The sequence below is a fragment of the Diabrotica virgifera genome, chromosome 7 (genome assembly GCF_917563875.1).
Source record: "Diabrotica virgifera virgifera chromosome 7, PGI_DIABVI_V3a".
NCBI classification, from domain to species: domain Eukaryota; kingdom Metazoa; phylum Arthropoda; class Insecta; order Coleoptera; family Chrysomelidae; genus Diabrotica; species Diabrotica virgifera.
The window spans coordinates 24803488-24822295 of NC_065449.1; the positions used below are offsets into that span (position 1 = coordinate 24803488).

At 35.1% G+C, this 18808-nt stretch overlaps 1 protein-coding gene across 1 annotated transcript in view; it reads left to right on the forward strand.

Moving 5' to 3' along the window:
* The window catches only part of LOC114333077 (serine protease gd-like), an 86293-nt gene extending 67878 nt beyond the window's left edge, over positions 1-18415 (forward strand). The window contains exon 8 of the mRNA XM_028282901.2: positions 18113-18415. Coding sequence (XP_028138702.2) covers positions 18113-18315 — 203 coding nt within the window. The 3' untranslated portion in view covers positions 18316-18415. The remainder of the gene's footprint in view (positions 1-18112) is intronic.
* The last annotated feature ends 393 nt before the right edge of the window (positions 18416-18808 follow it).

An 18808-nucleotide genomic window follows, 5' to 3' on the forward strand; every position in this document is an offset into this window, starting at 1 on the left:
TCCTCTTCTTTAATAATTTGTGGATTACTGTTTTCTATTTCTCTGTGTTCCCAATTTTTTGTCGGTCTTCACAATTCACAATTTCTTATTTTTACACGATCACATTATTTTGTTAATGTAAATTATCGATTTTTTGTTTTTAATGTCTCTGTTTTTGTTACGTACTTCTGTGGATTTTGTTTTCTCTAAACTATTATTTATAGGAAAATAGTAAGATTTGTGCACGTTTTCTAGCAATTGTTTCTTATTGTTTTAGATGGATTTAACAAAAATAAATGCCGTTTCTTTGGTTGCAAACCGTAAACCAATAATTAAATTAAACGAACTACCAATAAACGAGCCACAAAAAGTAATAGACGCCAAGCTGGTGAAAAATAAATTTGGCCAAGTAGTTTTGCTGGAACTGGAGGAGAACGTTGTGTTCCTGCCAAATAGAGTCACAAACGTATATACTCCATTCATCTCTGACTTTGCAACTAAGAAGTATTCCATTATATTTCGAGGACTGATCGATACCGGATACCACCGCCCATCAGCAAAATTTGAGATAATAGACAACTAGCTATTAGAATAAAGGAAAAAGGGTAAGTGATCTTGTTCTTTCTTGTATCTTTTGTGTTTGAGTAGCCATGCAACATAAACAAGTGATCAAACAGTCTGATGATTTGCTTCACATTATTAAAACGCTTCGTAAAATAATGTTTGACAAATTCACTGATAGGGACCGTAAAGTGTGGACAAGACGTGTAAATAGTCAAATTTGGAGATGCAATAAAGTTATTAAAAACAATAAGCTACCCATTGGAACAGTTAGAAAATTGCAAACTAACATAGGTCATTTTAAGCATTTTAGACAAATTATTTTAAATTTCAATAATAAACATGTTGGGATGGGGTTTAGTTCAAAATTACGCAATAGAGTTAAATGGGAAAATGTTATGTCGTGTTTTGCCAGTCGAATTAAAACCGGTGTAATAGTAAATTTAACTCATAAGGACATTGGCCAATTTTTAGAGGATGCTTATACTGTTTTTAGCAACAAAATTAAAATTATTTTGAAAACACATAGAATACTTAAAGTCAATACTGCATTTTGCGGGGAGTTCATTAAAAAATCAAGTGATAGTGAAAGTGTAGATTTAAAATATTTTAATACGAAAAATGCTATTATAGATACATCGACCGATTTACATCTTTGGTTTCGTGAAAATGTTAAAGATAAAATTTATACAAAGCTGTCCGAATTTGCAGAAAAAGATTCAGGAGCCGCGCTGTCTAAAGTAATTTCATTAGAGGTTAATATTAATAGAGTGGACATAGGAAACGGTTCGTCCTTCATTGACTTGCCAAAAGAGATTAGTAATAAAAAGGCTTGTATCAATGTTCGTAATTTTGATCAAGCATGCTTTTATTGGTCAATAGTTAGTGCTTTGTATCCTGCTAACAAAGATGCTCAAAGAGTATCCAAATATCCACATTATTCTACTATTTTTCAAACGGACAAATTAGAAAGCCCAATGCCATTAAATCAAATTTCAAAATTCGAAAAACTAAACGCCATATCAGTCAATGTTTTCGTATTAGAATTAAATATAGTTAAGGACAAACAATTTTACGAAGTAGTACCTGCCAGACTGACACCAACAAAGTTGGAAAAGCATGTTAATTTGCTTCTTGTGCAAGATAAATATTTTCCAAAATTAAATGATTACGATGCTCCTCCAGAAGATGACGATCAGACGGAAATACGTTTTCATTATTGTTGGATTAAAGATTTGGGAAAATTAGTACAGTCACAAGTGAATAAGAGCAAAAGTAAAAAATATATTTGCGATCGTTGTTTAAACCACTTTAGCAGTGAAATCAAACTAGCAGAGCATGAAGAAATGTGTTCGGATATGAATAAATGCAAAATGACTGTTCCTAAATATGATCATGTGGGTTTTCGCAATTTTACGTACAAACAAACAACTCCGTTTATAGTTTATGCCGATTTTGAATGCCAATTACATAATTTTACGGATTCCAATGTCAAATTGAGTAAAACAGCAAAATATCAGAAACATGTACCTTTTAGTGCAGGTTATTATTTTAAATGTGCTTACGATGACAGTTTATCTTATTTTAAGAGCTATAGAGGTGAAAATTGCATGGAGTGGTTTGCAAAAGAAATGGCTGAAATTTCCAAATTTGTAAATTCCAAGTTGAAAACAATTATACCTATAGCCGAAAAGACTAATACAAATGGAGCGACTGTTTGCCATATTTGTGAGAAACGCTTTTTGGCTACAGATACAATTGTAGTAGATCACAACCATTTTACCGGAGAGGTACGTGGATTTGCACACCAAGCATGTAATTTGAACTTTAAAAAATTATTTGTTGTTCCCGTGGTTTTTCACAATTTTAGTGGTTACGATTCGCATTTTATGATTATTGATTTATGCAAACATGGGCACTTGAGTCTACTTCCAATTAATAAAGAAAAATATATTTCATTTACATTACACTCTGACGAACATCAAATTAAATTACGATTTATTGATTCACTAAGATTTATGGGAGCTTCACTCGACGAATTAGCATCAATTTTAGACACATCGGAAAAGAAGATTTTAAAACGAGAATTTAGTAATTTAGATGATGATACATTCAATTTGTTAACTTGTAAAGGAGTATTTTGTTACGATTATATCGATAGCGTGGAAAAATTAGATGAAACTTCTTTACCCAACATTAGGCATTTTTATAATAAGCTAAATAATGAATATATTAGTGAAGAGAAGTATGCTCATGCGCAGAATGTTTGGAATAAATTTAATTGTAAAAATTTGGGTGAATACAGCGATTTGTATTTGAAAACAGATATTCTGCTGCTGGCTGATGTGTTTGAGCAGTTTCGACAAAAATGTCGAGACACGTATAAACTAGATCCTGCTTGGTATTATACCATGCCAGGATACACGTGGGATTGTATGCTGAGATACACAAAATGTAAATTAGAATTGCTAAAAGATGTGGATATGATTTTGTTCATGGAAAAAGCCATAAGAGGCGGAATATCTGTTTGCAGCAACAGGTATTCGGAGGCCAACAACAAATACATGTCGACGTATGACCCCACACAACCCTCTAAATACATCATGTATTTAGACGTGAATAATCTGTATGGCTGGGCCATGAGTGAGGCTTTACCAATAGGAGGATTCAAATGGATTGAAGATGGTACCAAATTTGGTGTTGCATCAAAATCCACTAATCTTCCCGAAGGTCATATTGATATTATGTCAATACCAAATGATGCGAAAGAGGGCTATTTTTTCCAAGTTGACTTGGAGTATCCACGCGAATTGCATGATAAACACAAAGATTTTCCATTTGCTGCCGAACACCGCATTCCGCCCGGTTCAAAATTGCCAAAGTTAATACCAACCTTATATCACAAAACAAAATATATTATTCATTATAGAAATCTTAAACAGGCATTAGAGAACGGTTTAATTTTAACAAAGATACACAGAGTGTTGAAATTTAAACAATCTGCGTGGCTGCGACCATATATTGAGTTAAATACCAACTTACGAACAGCAGCCACAAGTAGCTTCGAAAAAAATCTCTTTAAATTAATGAATAATGCTGTGTTCGGTAAGACAATGGAGAACATAAGACGTCATCGTATCGTAAAATTATGTAAAAAATGGCATGGAAGGTACGGAGCTAAAAATTTGATTGCAAGTAGTCGATTTCATAGTCGAACGATCTTTCATGAGAATTTGGTGGCTATCGAACTGAAAAAATCAGAAGTATGCTTTAATAAACCCCTGTATATAGGCGCAGCAATCCTTGATATATCCAAATTATGTATGTACGATTTTCATTATAACTTTATGCTTCCAACGATGGGAGAAGAAAACTGTTCATTGCTGTACATGGACACAGACAGCTTTATTTATGAACTGCAATGTTCAGATGCATATAGAGAGGTTTTAAAAGCATATCCAAGCAAATTCGATACCTCCGACTACGCCGAAAATAACCCATATGACATAGAACGATTAAATAAAAAAATCCCTGGATTAATGAAGGATGAGGCAAATGGGAAAATAATTACACATTTTATTGGGCTAAGATCAAAAATGTACACATTTAAAATGCAAATAACAGACGTGGAGAGGGAAAAAGAAAGACAACGCCTGGAACGAAAACAACTAAACAAAGAGAGAATTGAAAGCGACGTAAGCAATTTGGGAATAACCAAAAAGGCAAAAGGAGTGAAATATAATGTCGTTCGAAATAAAATTACGTACGAAGACTATGAAAAATGTCTTAAAGAATTCAAAATTCAAAACGCAAGCCAAAGATGTATTCGGTCATATCAACATTCAGTATTTAGCATCGAACAATCCAAAACGGCTCTAAGTCCTTATGACGACAAGCGGTACTTAATACCAAAATCATTTAATACGCTTCCGTGGGGGCATTATAATACATAAAACGGCAGTGTCATCACTAAACATTTATTTGTTGTTGTTGTTGCAGAAATACAGCAAAAGAAAAGATGGTAACAACATTACGCACACAATCTATAAAAACTATTTGTGAAAATATCTTGAACATAACTGAATTTGTTGAGATGTCACCACTGCCGTGGAGCCTTACTGTAGAAATTTGTAATAATTATAGTATTTATCGCTTTCGAAAATTATATGAAACTGATTATTTGCATAAAATACAAATATGTGATCAAATAGATTTTGAACAAACAAAACGTGAAAACGAAGCAGAAAGAAATCATCTTTGTGAGTCAAATTATTATAAAGAGAAAGAACTTAATATGTATTGTGTTTGTTTTTCTGCATTTGTAGCAGATGCTATTGCTTTAAACTTTTGTTTTAGCTGTTTCAAACTTTTCCGAAACGTACTTAAATCAAAAAATAAATGTTATGGTTATGAACAGGTTCTTAATTGGAATGAATATCATGAATATGAAATAAAATATTTGTATGATTTAACAGATAATTGGTGTCAAAATTCGTTTGATCACGTCTTGTTTGATACAACTTGGTCCTTTCAATGTAGATGCTCAATGCATAAATAATTTTCTTCTTTTTGCGCAGTATATGGTTACTAAAAAAAAAAAGAAAAGATCACTTATCGCAAAGTTTTTGTAAATTGTATATAAAAAATATTATCCATTGTATAATGTAATTTTTATTAATAAAATTGTTTAATCTTAATTTTTGTTTGTTTTATTTATATTAGGTAAAAATAAAAGACAACATATTTATTAATATTATTTATTCACAACTATCCAAATCATTTACAACTTTATTGCTATAATACCATACATATTCATTCAAAGCTTGACTTAACAAAGTATCTGGAGAAATTTCACAAAACGCAGTTAAAGCGTGAAGTCGACTATATAAACTGTTACTCTTATGACAATTTTGCTGAATAAAGTATACAACATTTCTATAATACGAAAAAAACTGTAAATTGTCCAATAACGACACTCGTTGAGACACTAAATCAATGTTTGCTCTCAGGATCTGGCTTACATCATCTTCACATAAATAATATTCGATTCCGTGTTTCTCGATAGTCAGGAACTTTACATTTTCCATTACCAATTGTCTTAGTTTGCAGAAATCACCACACTCAAATTCGATTGGATCATACTCATCGGCATAGGTCGGCAAAGGTGGTATGAAAAATTCTTCCATAATTTGTATAAACATCTCAATTAGGGTAGTCCACTCGAATGTGTTTAAACTGATTCTTGTAAATTTACCATGTTGGTACAGAATAATGGATGGAGAAAACTGTCGAGCTGGAGATAGGCCAATTTTTATGTGAAAACATCCTATTGGATAGGTAGTTTCCAATAAATAATATGGTTCATCTTTGGCAGCTTCTTCATATTTTTCCAGTACTCGATCTAATTCAGCGTCGTAGATAATTGTCTCTTCACTTTCGTATCCGCTATCTTGAGAAGTCATAGTACTGCTGTTGCAACTGAATACACAAGTCGGTTGGAGAAACTCAAACTGAATGTGACGGATGGTTGCTGAGAGAATTTATACTTTTTCAATCCCCCACTCTTTGCGTGTAATTGTCAGCATTTTCTAAAAAATGTATGTCTACGCGGCGTATCGAAATATAGATCCTTAAACTACATCTGAACTAGTAATCCAGCTGTTGTGTTTGCTATCCAATCCTAACCATTTAACATACATTTTATTGCCTTTTCGTCTAAGTACTTTTTCAACCAAGTAAATGTCGGGATTTTTTGTTTTCTGTAATTCTTCTTCGTAAAACCCGCCGCTAATCGGTGTACCTTGCATGTCTTCGAGCAAATACGTTATAGGATTCGTTATCTTAACTTGTACAATTCTAAATAATTCTGTAGTCCAATTGGGCGTGTAGGCCTTTTCAAAGAAATGTTTTGCCTTTGATATACGTACAATGTCGCCAACTTTAAATCTCCGTGGACCGGCAATCTTTAAATGACTATAATTTTTGTTTAAAATGGCTTTTTCATTGGATTTGTTGACATGAGATGGCTTGTATCCTGTTTTACTGTGCTTTGTATTGTTGTATTCCTCAGTGACTGTAGGTAGTGCATCTAGCCATTTGTATGATCCATGTAAACTAAAATACTTGTACAACTTTGCTTTCAACGTTCTAATAACTCTTTCACAAATGGCAGCCTTCTTAACCGTGTATGTGCTGTAATGATTAATTTCGTGTTTTTTCATTAAATTTTGAAATTTTCTGTTGTAAAATTCGGTTCCCTGATCAGATTGTAGGTTTTTCGGAACTCTTTGAGTACGGGCGAGAATATCCGAAAATGCGCGAGTAATTTCCTCACCTGTTTTGTTCTTTAGAGGACGTGTCCAAACAAATTTTGAAAAACAATCAGTTACAACTAGTATTAGTTTGTAATTTTTATTTTGGTGCGCATAAGGACGCATTTCAGCCAAATCCATCTGCCACAAGTCATCGATTCCTTTGATTATTGTTCGTCGACGAGGATAGTTTTTTCGTGATGGTTTATGCAACTCATACACCACCTGTTCCTTTTCTTTAGACATTTTTATAAACGACTTTCAATTGCTGTTAGGCGGGTATCTATATTCATCGAATGAAGGTTGTCTACTACATCCTGTAATGCCGCGTTCATTTCTTTTATCTTCTTTTCCATCTTCATATCGTATATCGCATGATGTGCAATGGTTTCTGCAGCCGATTTTATATTCTTATCCGTATCCTTTTTTAGTGTATTCAAATCATCTTTGAATATTTTTTGCAACTTTTGCTCGAGAAGTGGAACTGTGGTTTTATGAAGCTCTTTTCTTACTTCGTTTAGTTCCATGGTTAAATTCTTTATATCATTAGTTTTTTGCTGCAACAACTTATTTACATTATTCTCCGTGTCCTTTTTTAGTGTATTCAAATCATTTTTCATTATTTTCTGCAACTTCTGCTCGAGAAGTGGAACTGTAGTTTTATGAAGCTCTTCTCTTACTTCATTTAGTCCGATGGCTAAACCTTCTATCTCCCCAGTTTTTTGCTGCAACAACTCACCATGTGTTTGAATTAATGGTGACTGTATGTTACGCAACTCATTTATTTGTGCATCGACGTATTTTTTCGTTGCAGCATCACCATTTTCTGATGGATCCTTGACATTGCAAATTTTCACATTTTCGGCATTAATATTTCCGTCAGAAGTATGTGGAAATGTAACTCGCGTCACCTTTTGAGCGCTACCACCACCACCACGAGAATGATGACCGAATTTGTCGACACTCATAATGGAAATGATATTGTCATTCCCAGTTACTCTATTATATTAGCTTCTTTTAGTTCATTGATGATGGCTACAATTTCGTTGTCGAGAGATGTGTTGCCGGCGTCTTTCGAAGCCACCAAGAGTTGAAGACGATCCACCAATTCATTTGGGTCGTCCCAGTAAATATATTCCCTAGGCAAATCATTGTATGTCAAATGCGTAGGTAATCCAGAACCGACATCTCCTCTACTAGTTTCTGTATGACGACGTTGAGGTATTAATGATGGAAGATTAGGTTTAATAATTTCCTTCCACTTGTAGCCGTGGGTTCCCTTTAGTGTACCATCCCGTCTTTTATGAGCGCCGGTTATATCCAACAATGAAATATAGTCTTTAACGTCTTCTTCTTTAAAATGATCAGGGTCTTTGTAAAATATTAACTCATATAGTCCACGTGTCCCTTTAACATATTTTCCTTTCGTTACAATCCTACCATCCCGAGTGAAATTAATATCAGTGGAACCAAGTGCCCATTTTGCCGTTTTGCTATCATAGGTTGGACCGTATACCTTATCTATTTGATCTGAAGATATCCCGTGATTTATCACGTAAGGTTGAATTAGAGAATGATATTGGTCTAGGTAATCTTGAAATACTTGTTCGGATACTTCATCTTGCGATTGGTTTGTTTCTATGTTATCTTCGTATTCTTCATCTTCTTTATCGTTGTTTTCAAACACATCTCCATCACTTATAAATGATAATGGTGGTGTAGGATTTTCCTCTCTATCTGGCTCTTTTTTTAGTCCTACTTGTTCCTTTTTCACCTCTTCTTCTTCTTTTTTAACTTGTCTAAACTTGTTATCGATAGCATGATGCAACGTTTTTGATGATTGCGCAATATTCTTGAGTGGTTTCGAGATTGGTTTAAAAAGTTTATTTAGTGACTCATCTTGTTCTGTCTTGCCTAATTTCAATGCCAAATATTTTTTGCGAATTGATCTAGCCAATTCGGCAACTTTCTTCTTGCGCATGGCAATGGCGACCGCATCATAAGACATTTTGTTGACAACTAAACAATACATCAACTTACAATTTTATATATTTATCAAATCCTTTGCGGTATCGGCCATTGTTAAGGGGAAAATCTTTCATAATGACCAAAGTACCATAGCGGTCTGTCGTCCAACATTCTGAACACATTTTTTTAAATTCATCAAACGACATGTCTGGCGATACGTGTTCATCAAATATATGCTTCAAATTTATCTCGTCCTGCTTGAATAATACAATCATGTTACAATTGTCTCTTATTAGCTGCTTCGGTATTTTTGAATATGTTTGACATAAATAAGCGGCATCGATATTTTTATGTCTGCACATGGAATAATACTCGCGAATCTTCTGTTGGCCATCACATGCAACATCGTCAAATAAAAAAATTGAGTTTGGTTGTGCTTCATCTGGACTGATAATTTCTTCATTGTCTTTGAATGGAAAGTACCCAACACCTTTGACTTGGGCTATTACATCTTGCAGTAGTTGGTATTTCGGTTGAAAAAGGGATTTCGAATAAACATAGACATTTTTGAATTTGGCGCCATTCGGATTAAATAATAGTGATAGCATGACATTCGTTTTTCCGCACCCACTTGGACCGCAAATAATGGCTCTAAATGAGTTTGGTAGCAATTTACCATGTTTACTGACTGTCACTTTCTGGACAATGTCCAGATTATCAATTGGCAACGTCTGCTCTTGTTGAACGATCTTCATCGTGTGGCAAGTGTAGTACATAAGTACGGCAATATATTATAGATGTCATCACTTGCATGGCATCAGTCCAATGTTGGTCGTCGAAGGAGGAGGTCTCGTGAACTCTTTAATTAATAAACTGCCATTTGAGCTACATATTCCTGGCGGTTATCAGTACTGTGGACGTAAGTAACTTTGCGACAATTTTGTTGTGTTTTATAAGTAAAAAAAAATACGTTCTTTATAGCTGGAACAAAACTACAAAAACGTCTTGCACGTGGAGATCCAGGTATTAATCCATTAGACGCAGCTTGTAAACAACACGATATCGCTTACTCGCAGCATTCATCTCTCGAAGAACGTCACAAGGCCGATAAAGAATTGGAAAATAGAGCCTGGGAGCGATTCAAGTCGAAAGACGCTAGCTTTGGTGAAAAAACTGCTGCCTTACTTGTAACCGGTGGAATGAAGACGAAAAGAAAATTGGGAATGGGATGTCAGTTACGTCGTGGAAGAAAGGGGCGTTACTCTTTCAATCGCGATGTTGTCTCAAAAATTGCAAAGTCCATGAAGAGAGGAGCATCGTTACACGATACTGCTTTGACTGCTGTACGAATTGCAAAATCCATAATCAAAAGACTTGGCGGCCGAAAAGAAATTGATGTTCCTCGCGTACTACCACTAAAATCTGGAGGTTTCCTACCCCTCATACCTCTCTTTGCTGGTCTTTCGGCACTGGGGGCTTTAGCAGGAGGTGCTGCGGGGGTGGCAAAAACTGTGGTCGACGCAAAAAATGCCCAAAAGAAATTGGAGGAGGATATACGTCATAATAAGGCAATGGAACATATCGGTTCGGGTCTGTACCTACGTAAGAAACCCAGAGGCGGATTCGGCTTGTATTTGAAAAAAAACTTCCAATAAAGCTGCCCAATCGTCCGCTGTACGACTTGGACATTGCACATTACGCGAAAATACTTAACATACCACATTTTCGAGGAGTTTTCATGAATGACGCTCTGCCTAGAGACGGTCCTCGACAACGAGAATGTGCAATAGTTAACTTGGATGTGTCCGCGCATAACGGAACACATTGGGTAGCATATAGAAAGATAAACAACGACGTGGAATATTTCGATTCATTTGGTAATTTGAAGCCGACCAAAGAACTTGTGAAATATCTGGGTGCACGTGCCAGAATTTTCTACAATAATCACCAGTATCAAACTTACAATCAAATCGTTTGTGGGCATTTATGCTTAAAATTTTTATATAATGGACAGTAGTAGATTGCTTATGTCCCATATGTTTCGCGAAAAATGTTTTACGGAATATAGTGAAGAAGAACTAAAACACATACCGCTAGAGTATATTATACGGACTGTTAGACCTTCAGAATTGTTAAGTATATGGCATAAATTACCTGGGGAATATCGAGGAGAATTTAACTTGCAGATACTACTTCCGTGCTTCGTACATTACAACAGACCAGATTGGAGGACTCACTGGGATGGACCACCCGATTCTCAAGCATCTTGTCATTTATGTAAACTTGCTTTAGAACAAATAAAAAATATGTGAAAAAAAAAATTGGTGTTTATTCAACTATATATATAAACCTATTAATCTATCGACTTGAATCAGTCATCATGTCGCAGTTGTTGAGAGTAGTTAGCACCACTTATACATTTTCATTTCAACCACCCACACCAATCGTGTTGGATCCGAAAAAAGATTACGAAATAGCTCTTCGTGCCTTCCATTCCTACAACAGTATACCGAACATTGAAAATAACAAGTTTTATTACTGCAATGACAAAAACAAATGGCAAAACTTTGCTTTTCCCGATGGATGTTATGAAATTGCCGATATTGAAGAATACATACAAAAGAAACTGGGTGCTGACAATGAGCTTAAACCAGAATCGATATTTAGTCTAAAACCTAACCACAACACGTTGCAGTGTCAAATATTTAGCAAATATAGGATTTCGTTTAAGCAACCTGATAGCCTTGGTACAGTATTGGGATTTTCTCCGGCAATACTCAATCCTGGACGGATACATACTTCGAATCTACCTGTTAGGATTATTAAAGTATCTAGCATACGCTTTGAATGTAACATTAGTACTGGAGCCTTCGACGGTAACAGACCTGCTCATACGATCTACGAATTTGTCATACAATCAAATCCTGGGTACGCAATTGACGAAACTCCTCACAATTTGTTGTATTTACCCGTTGTGCCGCAGCGTGAACTTACCAATATCACTGTCTTGGCTCTCGATCAAGAAGGACGACCTGTAAACTTTAGAGGAGAAGAGAGCACATTGGTGCTGGAACTTAGATCAAGAGGGAAATGGGACTAGTAATAAGGTCATCTACTGCTCAAAGGACACCATTAGTTGTGCAGCCGTCCAAGCGACAACATCGTATTAAAAGAACACCATTAGTTGTGCAACCGTCCAAGCGACAATATCGTATTAAAAGAACACCATTAGTTGTGTCGAAGCGGAAACCTCTTACGTTCGCAAAAAAATTGTTTTTACAATCACTTGGTTTTAAACTAAAAAATGACAACAATGTATGGAAAACGAGCTCGTTCAAACGACAGCAGCGTAATGCCTCCAATATTCGATATTTATCGTAAGCCAATGTTTGATGAGTCGATTCGAAAGGCCGAATACCGAACTTATGCACCATTCATCAAATCATTCAACTGTAATGATATTGTAGAATTTAGCATTAATCAAGTTGACTCGTTTTTTGCAATGAGCGAAACCTTGTTGTGCATTAAAGGATCACTCGTCGATAAAGAAGGATCTGGCGTAGTCAAACTAGCCAACAATGTGGGTGCTTTTCTTTTCGATTCGTGTACGTACAGCGAAAGCGCACGGGAGATGGAAACAGTGCGGGATCCTGGTATCGTAAGTGCTGTACGTGCCATGACGTGTTACAATCAAGAAGATTCCCATTATATGGTTATGGCGGGTTGGAATTACCCTAATGATCCCATTCTACACGATGCAGATAATTCATTCAACATACAGATACCTCTTAAGCATATTTTTAACATTTTCAACGATTATCCAATGATTACGTGTGGTCGTCAAACAATAAGACTAGTTCGAGCTCGAAACGACAACGATTGTTTAATTATTACTGATGAAACTACAAAAGCAAAGATTAACATCACCAACATTGAACTCAGAGTGAAGCACATATTTCCAAATGACGAAATTAAACTAGAACTAATGAAGTCCATTCAACAAGATCAACCTATAGTTATTCCATTTAGAAAGTGGGAATTGCACGAATTGCCTACCATTACCAAAGGTGCTAGGCGTGAAGTTTGGGCCGTCAAAACTAGCACATCAGTTGAAAGACCACGTTATGTCATTGTTTTCTTTCAAACAGGCAAACGTAACACGATTACAGCTGATCCTACCTTATTTGACAATGTTAGCATCCAAAGTATTAGATTATCCTTAAATGGAGAATATTGGCCAAACGAGAGAATGCAGTTGGATTTCAGCAAAACTGACTACAACGAGGCCTATTTCAACTATACCGAATTTTATCCCAGCTACGTACATTCCCACCAAAAGCGACCTCTACTCGATTTCTCAGCTTTCAAGAATCGTGCATTGTTCGTCATCGACTGTTCAAAACAAGAAGAAAGCATGAAAGCATCCACTGTTGACGTAAAACTAGATATTGAAGCACATAATGGTTTTCCCGAAAATACCAAGGCCTACTGCATTATAATTCACGACTGCGTAATGGAGTACTACCCACTTACCGAAATTGTAAAAAGTCTAAATTAGACGCATAAAGTGTCAGTAGTACAAGAGCAGTCATCATGAGAGTAGCATTCGTAGATATTCAGGGATTCGCTGTGGACGGGTGGTTTGTTCCCAAAGAACTTACCATCGAAATAGGTTTTAAACGAAGTCATTACATCTTTTTACCTCCGAAACCATTCAATGCGCTAAGTAATGATGATAAGAAGACAGCATCATACGTGGAGAAAAAACTGCTTGGCATTCGATATTCTGATGGAGCAGTAGAATTGTCCAAAATAAATGAAATACTAGAAACCAAGTTGTTGTATGCAGCCGATTACATATACGTTCGAGGAGAACAAAAAGCAGAATTTTTAAGCAAGAAATGTCACATTTTTGGAGTTTTTCCCCTTATTATTGATGTTTGCAAGTTTGATGGCACGCCTCTTGCTACTGGAAACGTTGGTCCTGCTACAAACCCCTGTCACGCCGTTGGACTATTTTCGTGTACAGAAAGAAATGTGGATCGTCTACGTCACTGGTTTTCTTATACAATATTACCATTGTAATTTTTCTATGTATAAATAAATATTTTTAGAGAGAGATTTTTGCTTTTTTATTTAAACACCTTATTTACTGATCAAGTCTTATATTACATGAAGATTCAAATTTTCTCTTTACAATTTCAAACATAATTTTTAAAATTAAGATAAATATAGATGCTAATATTACACAAGACATTGCAAAGACATTGTCTATTTCACTTTTCACATACTCGCTGGTGTTGTTGCTGGCACCCATGGTGTAGGCTGAATACGTCTCAATGGATATGTAGCTTGTGGTAGTTTTCTAAAAGCGTAAAGACCTTGCTGCTGCTGCTGTAAATTCAACTCTTCAGGCTTCCACGTTTTGTCCTCAATATGCAAACTATCGAAATGTCTTTTAATTTGTTTTATATCCTCATATGATTTAATATCTTTATTTAACTGATTAAGTTTAGTTTGAAATTCCATAACCCTATGTATGTACTCGGTGGGATTCATATCAGTACTGAACATGCTCAGTGTCACAATGTCTCATAAATGCCACGTTCTGCGTCAAATGTCGGACGGAAAACTGAACAATGTCACATATCTACGTCAAATGTCACGTTCTGCGTCGAATGTCAGCGCTTTGCCACGTCACACATAAATGTCACGTCATACGTCAAATCTCACGTTCTGTTAGGCACTATACGGAAAAGAAGAAGAACTGACAGTTAATATTGAACGTTGACAGAAGAAGAATTGACAGTTGGCTTTTCCACGCAATCGTTGACATAAGATTTAACGGACGAAAAAAGAAGAAGAAGAATTGACAAACGAAAAGAAGAAGAAGAATTGACAGTTGGCTTCTGTGTCGCCACCGCTTTCATTTGACACCCCATACGTCAAAATCGGACCAATAGCAACGAAGATATGCTGTAATGCCCTTTTGACACTGCCGCCATCTTTTTTATGTGTTCGTTACCCCCTCCCCGTTCCGACGAGCCCTCTTACGTCAAAATCGGACCAATAGAAACGAAGATATGACGTAATGCCCTTTTGGCACTGCCGCCATCTTTTTTATGTGTTCGTTACCCCCTCCCCGTTCCGACGAGCCCTCTTACGTCAAAATCGGACCAATAGAAAAGAAGATATGACGTAATGCCCTTTTGGCATATTCCGATGCGCACGCCACATACTACGTTCAACCCCCTTTTTCATCCCCTTTCCAACGATACGTCACACGTCATCCTACGTTAAGCCGTTTGGCATTTACGACCGGGGGTTGCTATTTAAGGGTTGCGATTTAGGGGTTGCGCCAGAAACCGCTTTGCCTATCTACTGACACCCTTAAGCAATTAAGAAATTTTCAGCTTGCTATTAATCAACTTTTTTTTCATACGCGGGATCCAGACCTATTAGCTGTTCTTCGTCAAATGCCAAATTTTGTAGTTTCAAAGTTAAAAGACGGGAAAACTATGCATTTTCGAGGACAACTTATTAAGACTAATTTAAATTATTTAAAAAGGTCTGTATTAAAAATAAAAAGAAAGTATTTTTCTCAAAAATTTAATGACTTATGATAAAAAGAAAGTCAGTCCCTATTTTTTTCTTCGAGAAACTGAGCGGAAAAAACCCCTAATTATCACCCTAATTAAAATTCGTCATTGGCCTTATTCACTGTTCTTTATTTATGTATTTTTAATAGATTTTAGAAGTTTGACCGGCTTAAAATGATTATGGTAGGGAAGCCCAAGCAAGGATTTTGCAGTTACTCGAGCGCGTCAGATTATCATATGGGGAGAAACCTGGTACCCTGCAGATGTACCTCTACCATATATTGGCTCTTAACACAGGGGAATTCGTTAAGGGGTGACCGAAAAAAAATCTATCCTTAAAAAAAACCAAAATTGTCAGATTAAGATAAGGTAAGTTAAGTACATGCAAAAGAGTGTATATTTCAAAAATCTGACGATTTGAGCCGGGCATAAGGAAATTGGTGAGTCCCAAAGTTTCACAAGAAAAAAGCGAATATTTCGCGAAAAACATATCGAAAAACTAAAAAATATGTGCTCAATATTTTTTTTTTAAATCTATCGAATGATACCAAACACGTCTTCCCACGGAGAGGGGTGGGGGGTAAATTTAATATTTTAAATACGAATACCGCGAAATTTCGCCAAATGAACATTAGGTCGAAAAACTGTAAAATACACTTATTCAATATTTTTGAAAAATCTGTCGAATGGCACTAAACACGACCCCCCACCGAGCTGGGATGGGGGTTGCTTTAAAATCTTAAATAGGAGCCCCCATTTTTTGGGGATTTTTGAGGGAAGGTGAACTTAATTCCAAATTTTCATGCAAATCGGTCTATTCTGTAAAACTTGCGAGGTTTTGTCCTGTTTTAAGCTTCCTTTCTTGGACTATAAACCTGTTGTCAGATTCAAGTGATCTTTTAATATGTTATAAGGTTTGTTCCAACTCGATACACAACCGTTCTTGAACGGTTATGAGTATGCGCAATAACGAGAAATGTGTTATTGCGCATAATTATTCGTTATTGCGCATGCGCGTAACGATTCAAGAACGGTTTTGTATCGAGTTGGAACAAACCTATAGCCTTATTCATCAAAAATATCGGCGTAATAATATTGTTGCTAGACATAAATTTTCATTGTATACCAGGTGTACCAATCAAACTGTTTTTTTTTTCTCAAAGTTCTCAACACCCTGTGTAATATTCTAGCATTTATAGAATACTGAAATTAAAACCCAACTATAGCCTCAGGCTTTCTTAACATATTCTTTTTTATTCATTCGCTTATGTTGGATAATAAAAAAGTTAGGTACTTTAACAACTAGCCATATGTTTTTCATCAAATATTCTCATTTTCTGTCCAGTTTAATAAACAAGCCCAAAGTAGGCTAGACAAAACAAATTAATTTAGAATTTTCTTTTTACTTCTCGGTTGCTACTATTTATTAAACATTTTTATAATTAATATGACAAAATGTTATTGTAAATAATGCTATTTAATAGTATTTATATATTTAATGTTATTATAAAATTATTGATATCAGATCTCTTATTACTTATTCTGATAGGGTCCCGGTGAATCCGTAACTATTTTAATCCCCATCCTAATTACAGGCCAGTTGGTAACTCTGACCCTCAGGTAATTTTTCGGTAACCGATCAACTACCGGAGAATTCGTAACTAAATATAGGTATAATCTTTTAGACTTGAAATAAACATATGGAAAATATCTTTGCTTTAAAATTATCAGATGGATTTAAATAATTTATCATTGCTAAACATCTAAATATTAAATTTCCAATTACTTGATAAAGCTCGTGTAGAGCTATACATGATATAATATTTACAACACGTGTTAATGAAACACTATAATATTCATACAGAAGTAAAAAACTTCAAGTTGTATACTGGTATAAAATGGTTTATTAAAATAATAATAATAATAATAAACTATTTTATAACAGTATACAACTTGAAGTTTTTACTTCTGTATGAGTTTTTTAAACTATGGTATACAGCCAACTATTGGAATTTTTCCATTGATTTTACTATAATATTGTTTCAATTATTTTATTAAGATATTTCAATTTTTGCTATTTTTATAGGTACATGTAATACAAATATAATGTTTTTAAGCAAACCAAGAAACATTCGGTTTAGATTTAAGATTTAATCAATGGTTTCGAATTCACTTGAAGAAAGTTTCGAGTTGGCAGGTCAGGTAATAGAAAAGTTACGAATTGGCCGGTGTACATTTTGACTTGAAAATTTTTGTCATTAAAAGTTACGAGTTGGCGCGTGTCCCTCTGATAGACCACAACTAAGAAAAGGAACTTTTCATAATTGACTAGGGCGGTTTCAAAGGACTGGAATCTTAAATTACGAGAAATCTGGTCGAACAAAAACTATTGTAAATGAATAAAATAAATTAAGCGTAGGTAATCCTTAATGTCACTAAGAATCTGTATATTAATATGACCGTTCTCGTTATCTAAGTATCTAGTCCGTCGAAACCATTCTAGTAGCTTTGTTTACTAGAGTTTCTTTTCTTGGTTGGAGTCCAGCAGTATTAATAATAAAACTAATTATAATATATTTATAGTTATAATATATTATATTATTATATCTTGACACCTACGACCTACGGGTATAAGAGGTTTTCGATTATGTATGTATGTATGTATGTATACTATTAACGTATTTTTTCATTTAGCAAGCGGCGAAGCACTGACTGGTCCTTGCAGCATAGGAAACACTGGCGCAGGATTATTTGTATCCATGGACGGAGCATACTATTTAAGAGGTATAGCATCGGCTACGCCCAACAAAGGCGGAAGATGTGATTTGTCAAGCAGATATTCAGTGTTTTGTGACGTTGCCAAATTCTTGGATTGGATAAAAGACCACATGACGTAAATAAGTGTAGTGTAAATAAACTGTGATCTATAGAATACCTTGGTAATTTTTATTAAATTTTTGTCAGTTTTTATAAGAAATAAAGCCTTTTTGCCTTAAATGTGTTAACACAACGATCCAGAGACATGAATGTAGATGTTTATGTATGTTTTATTGATTATGGCAAAGCATTTGACTGCGTTAGCGATGAAAAGAGAATCGGAATTTTAAGAACAACTGGAATTATCTTATCAGAACCTGCGAATCTTCTGATCACAGTCTCCTCATTGCTAGGTTTCAATTTCAACTAAAAAAGACGCAAAAAAGCCGCAACAACAATAAACTTAGAATACAGAAACTAAAGTCAGAAGAAACAAAAGAAAATCTGAAACACGAAATCAATACAAATCTAGACAGAAACCCAGGAAATAATTGCAACGTAGAACAGCAGTGACAATTCTTCAAAACCTCTATATTAGAGTAAGTAAGAAAGTACTTACAACAACCAAATGTA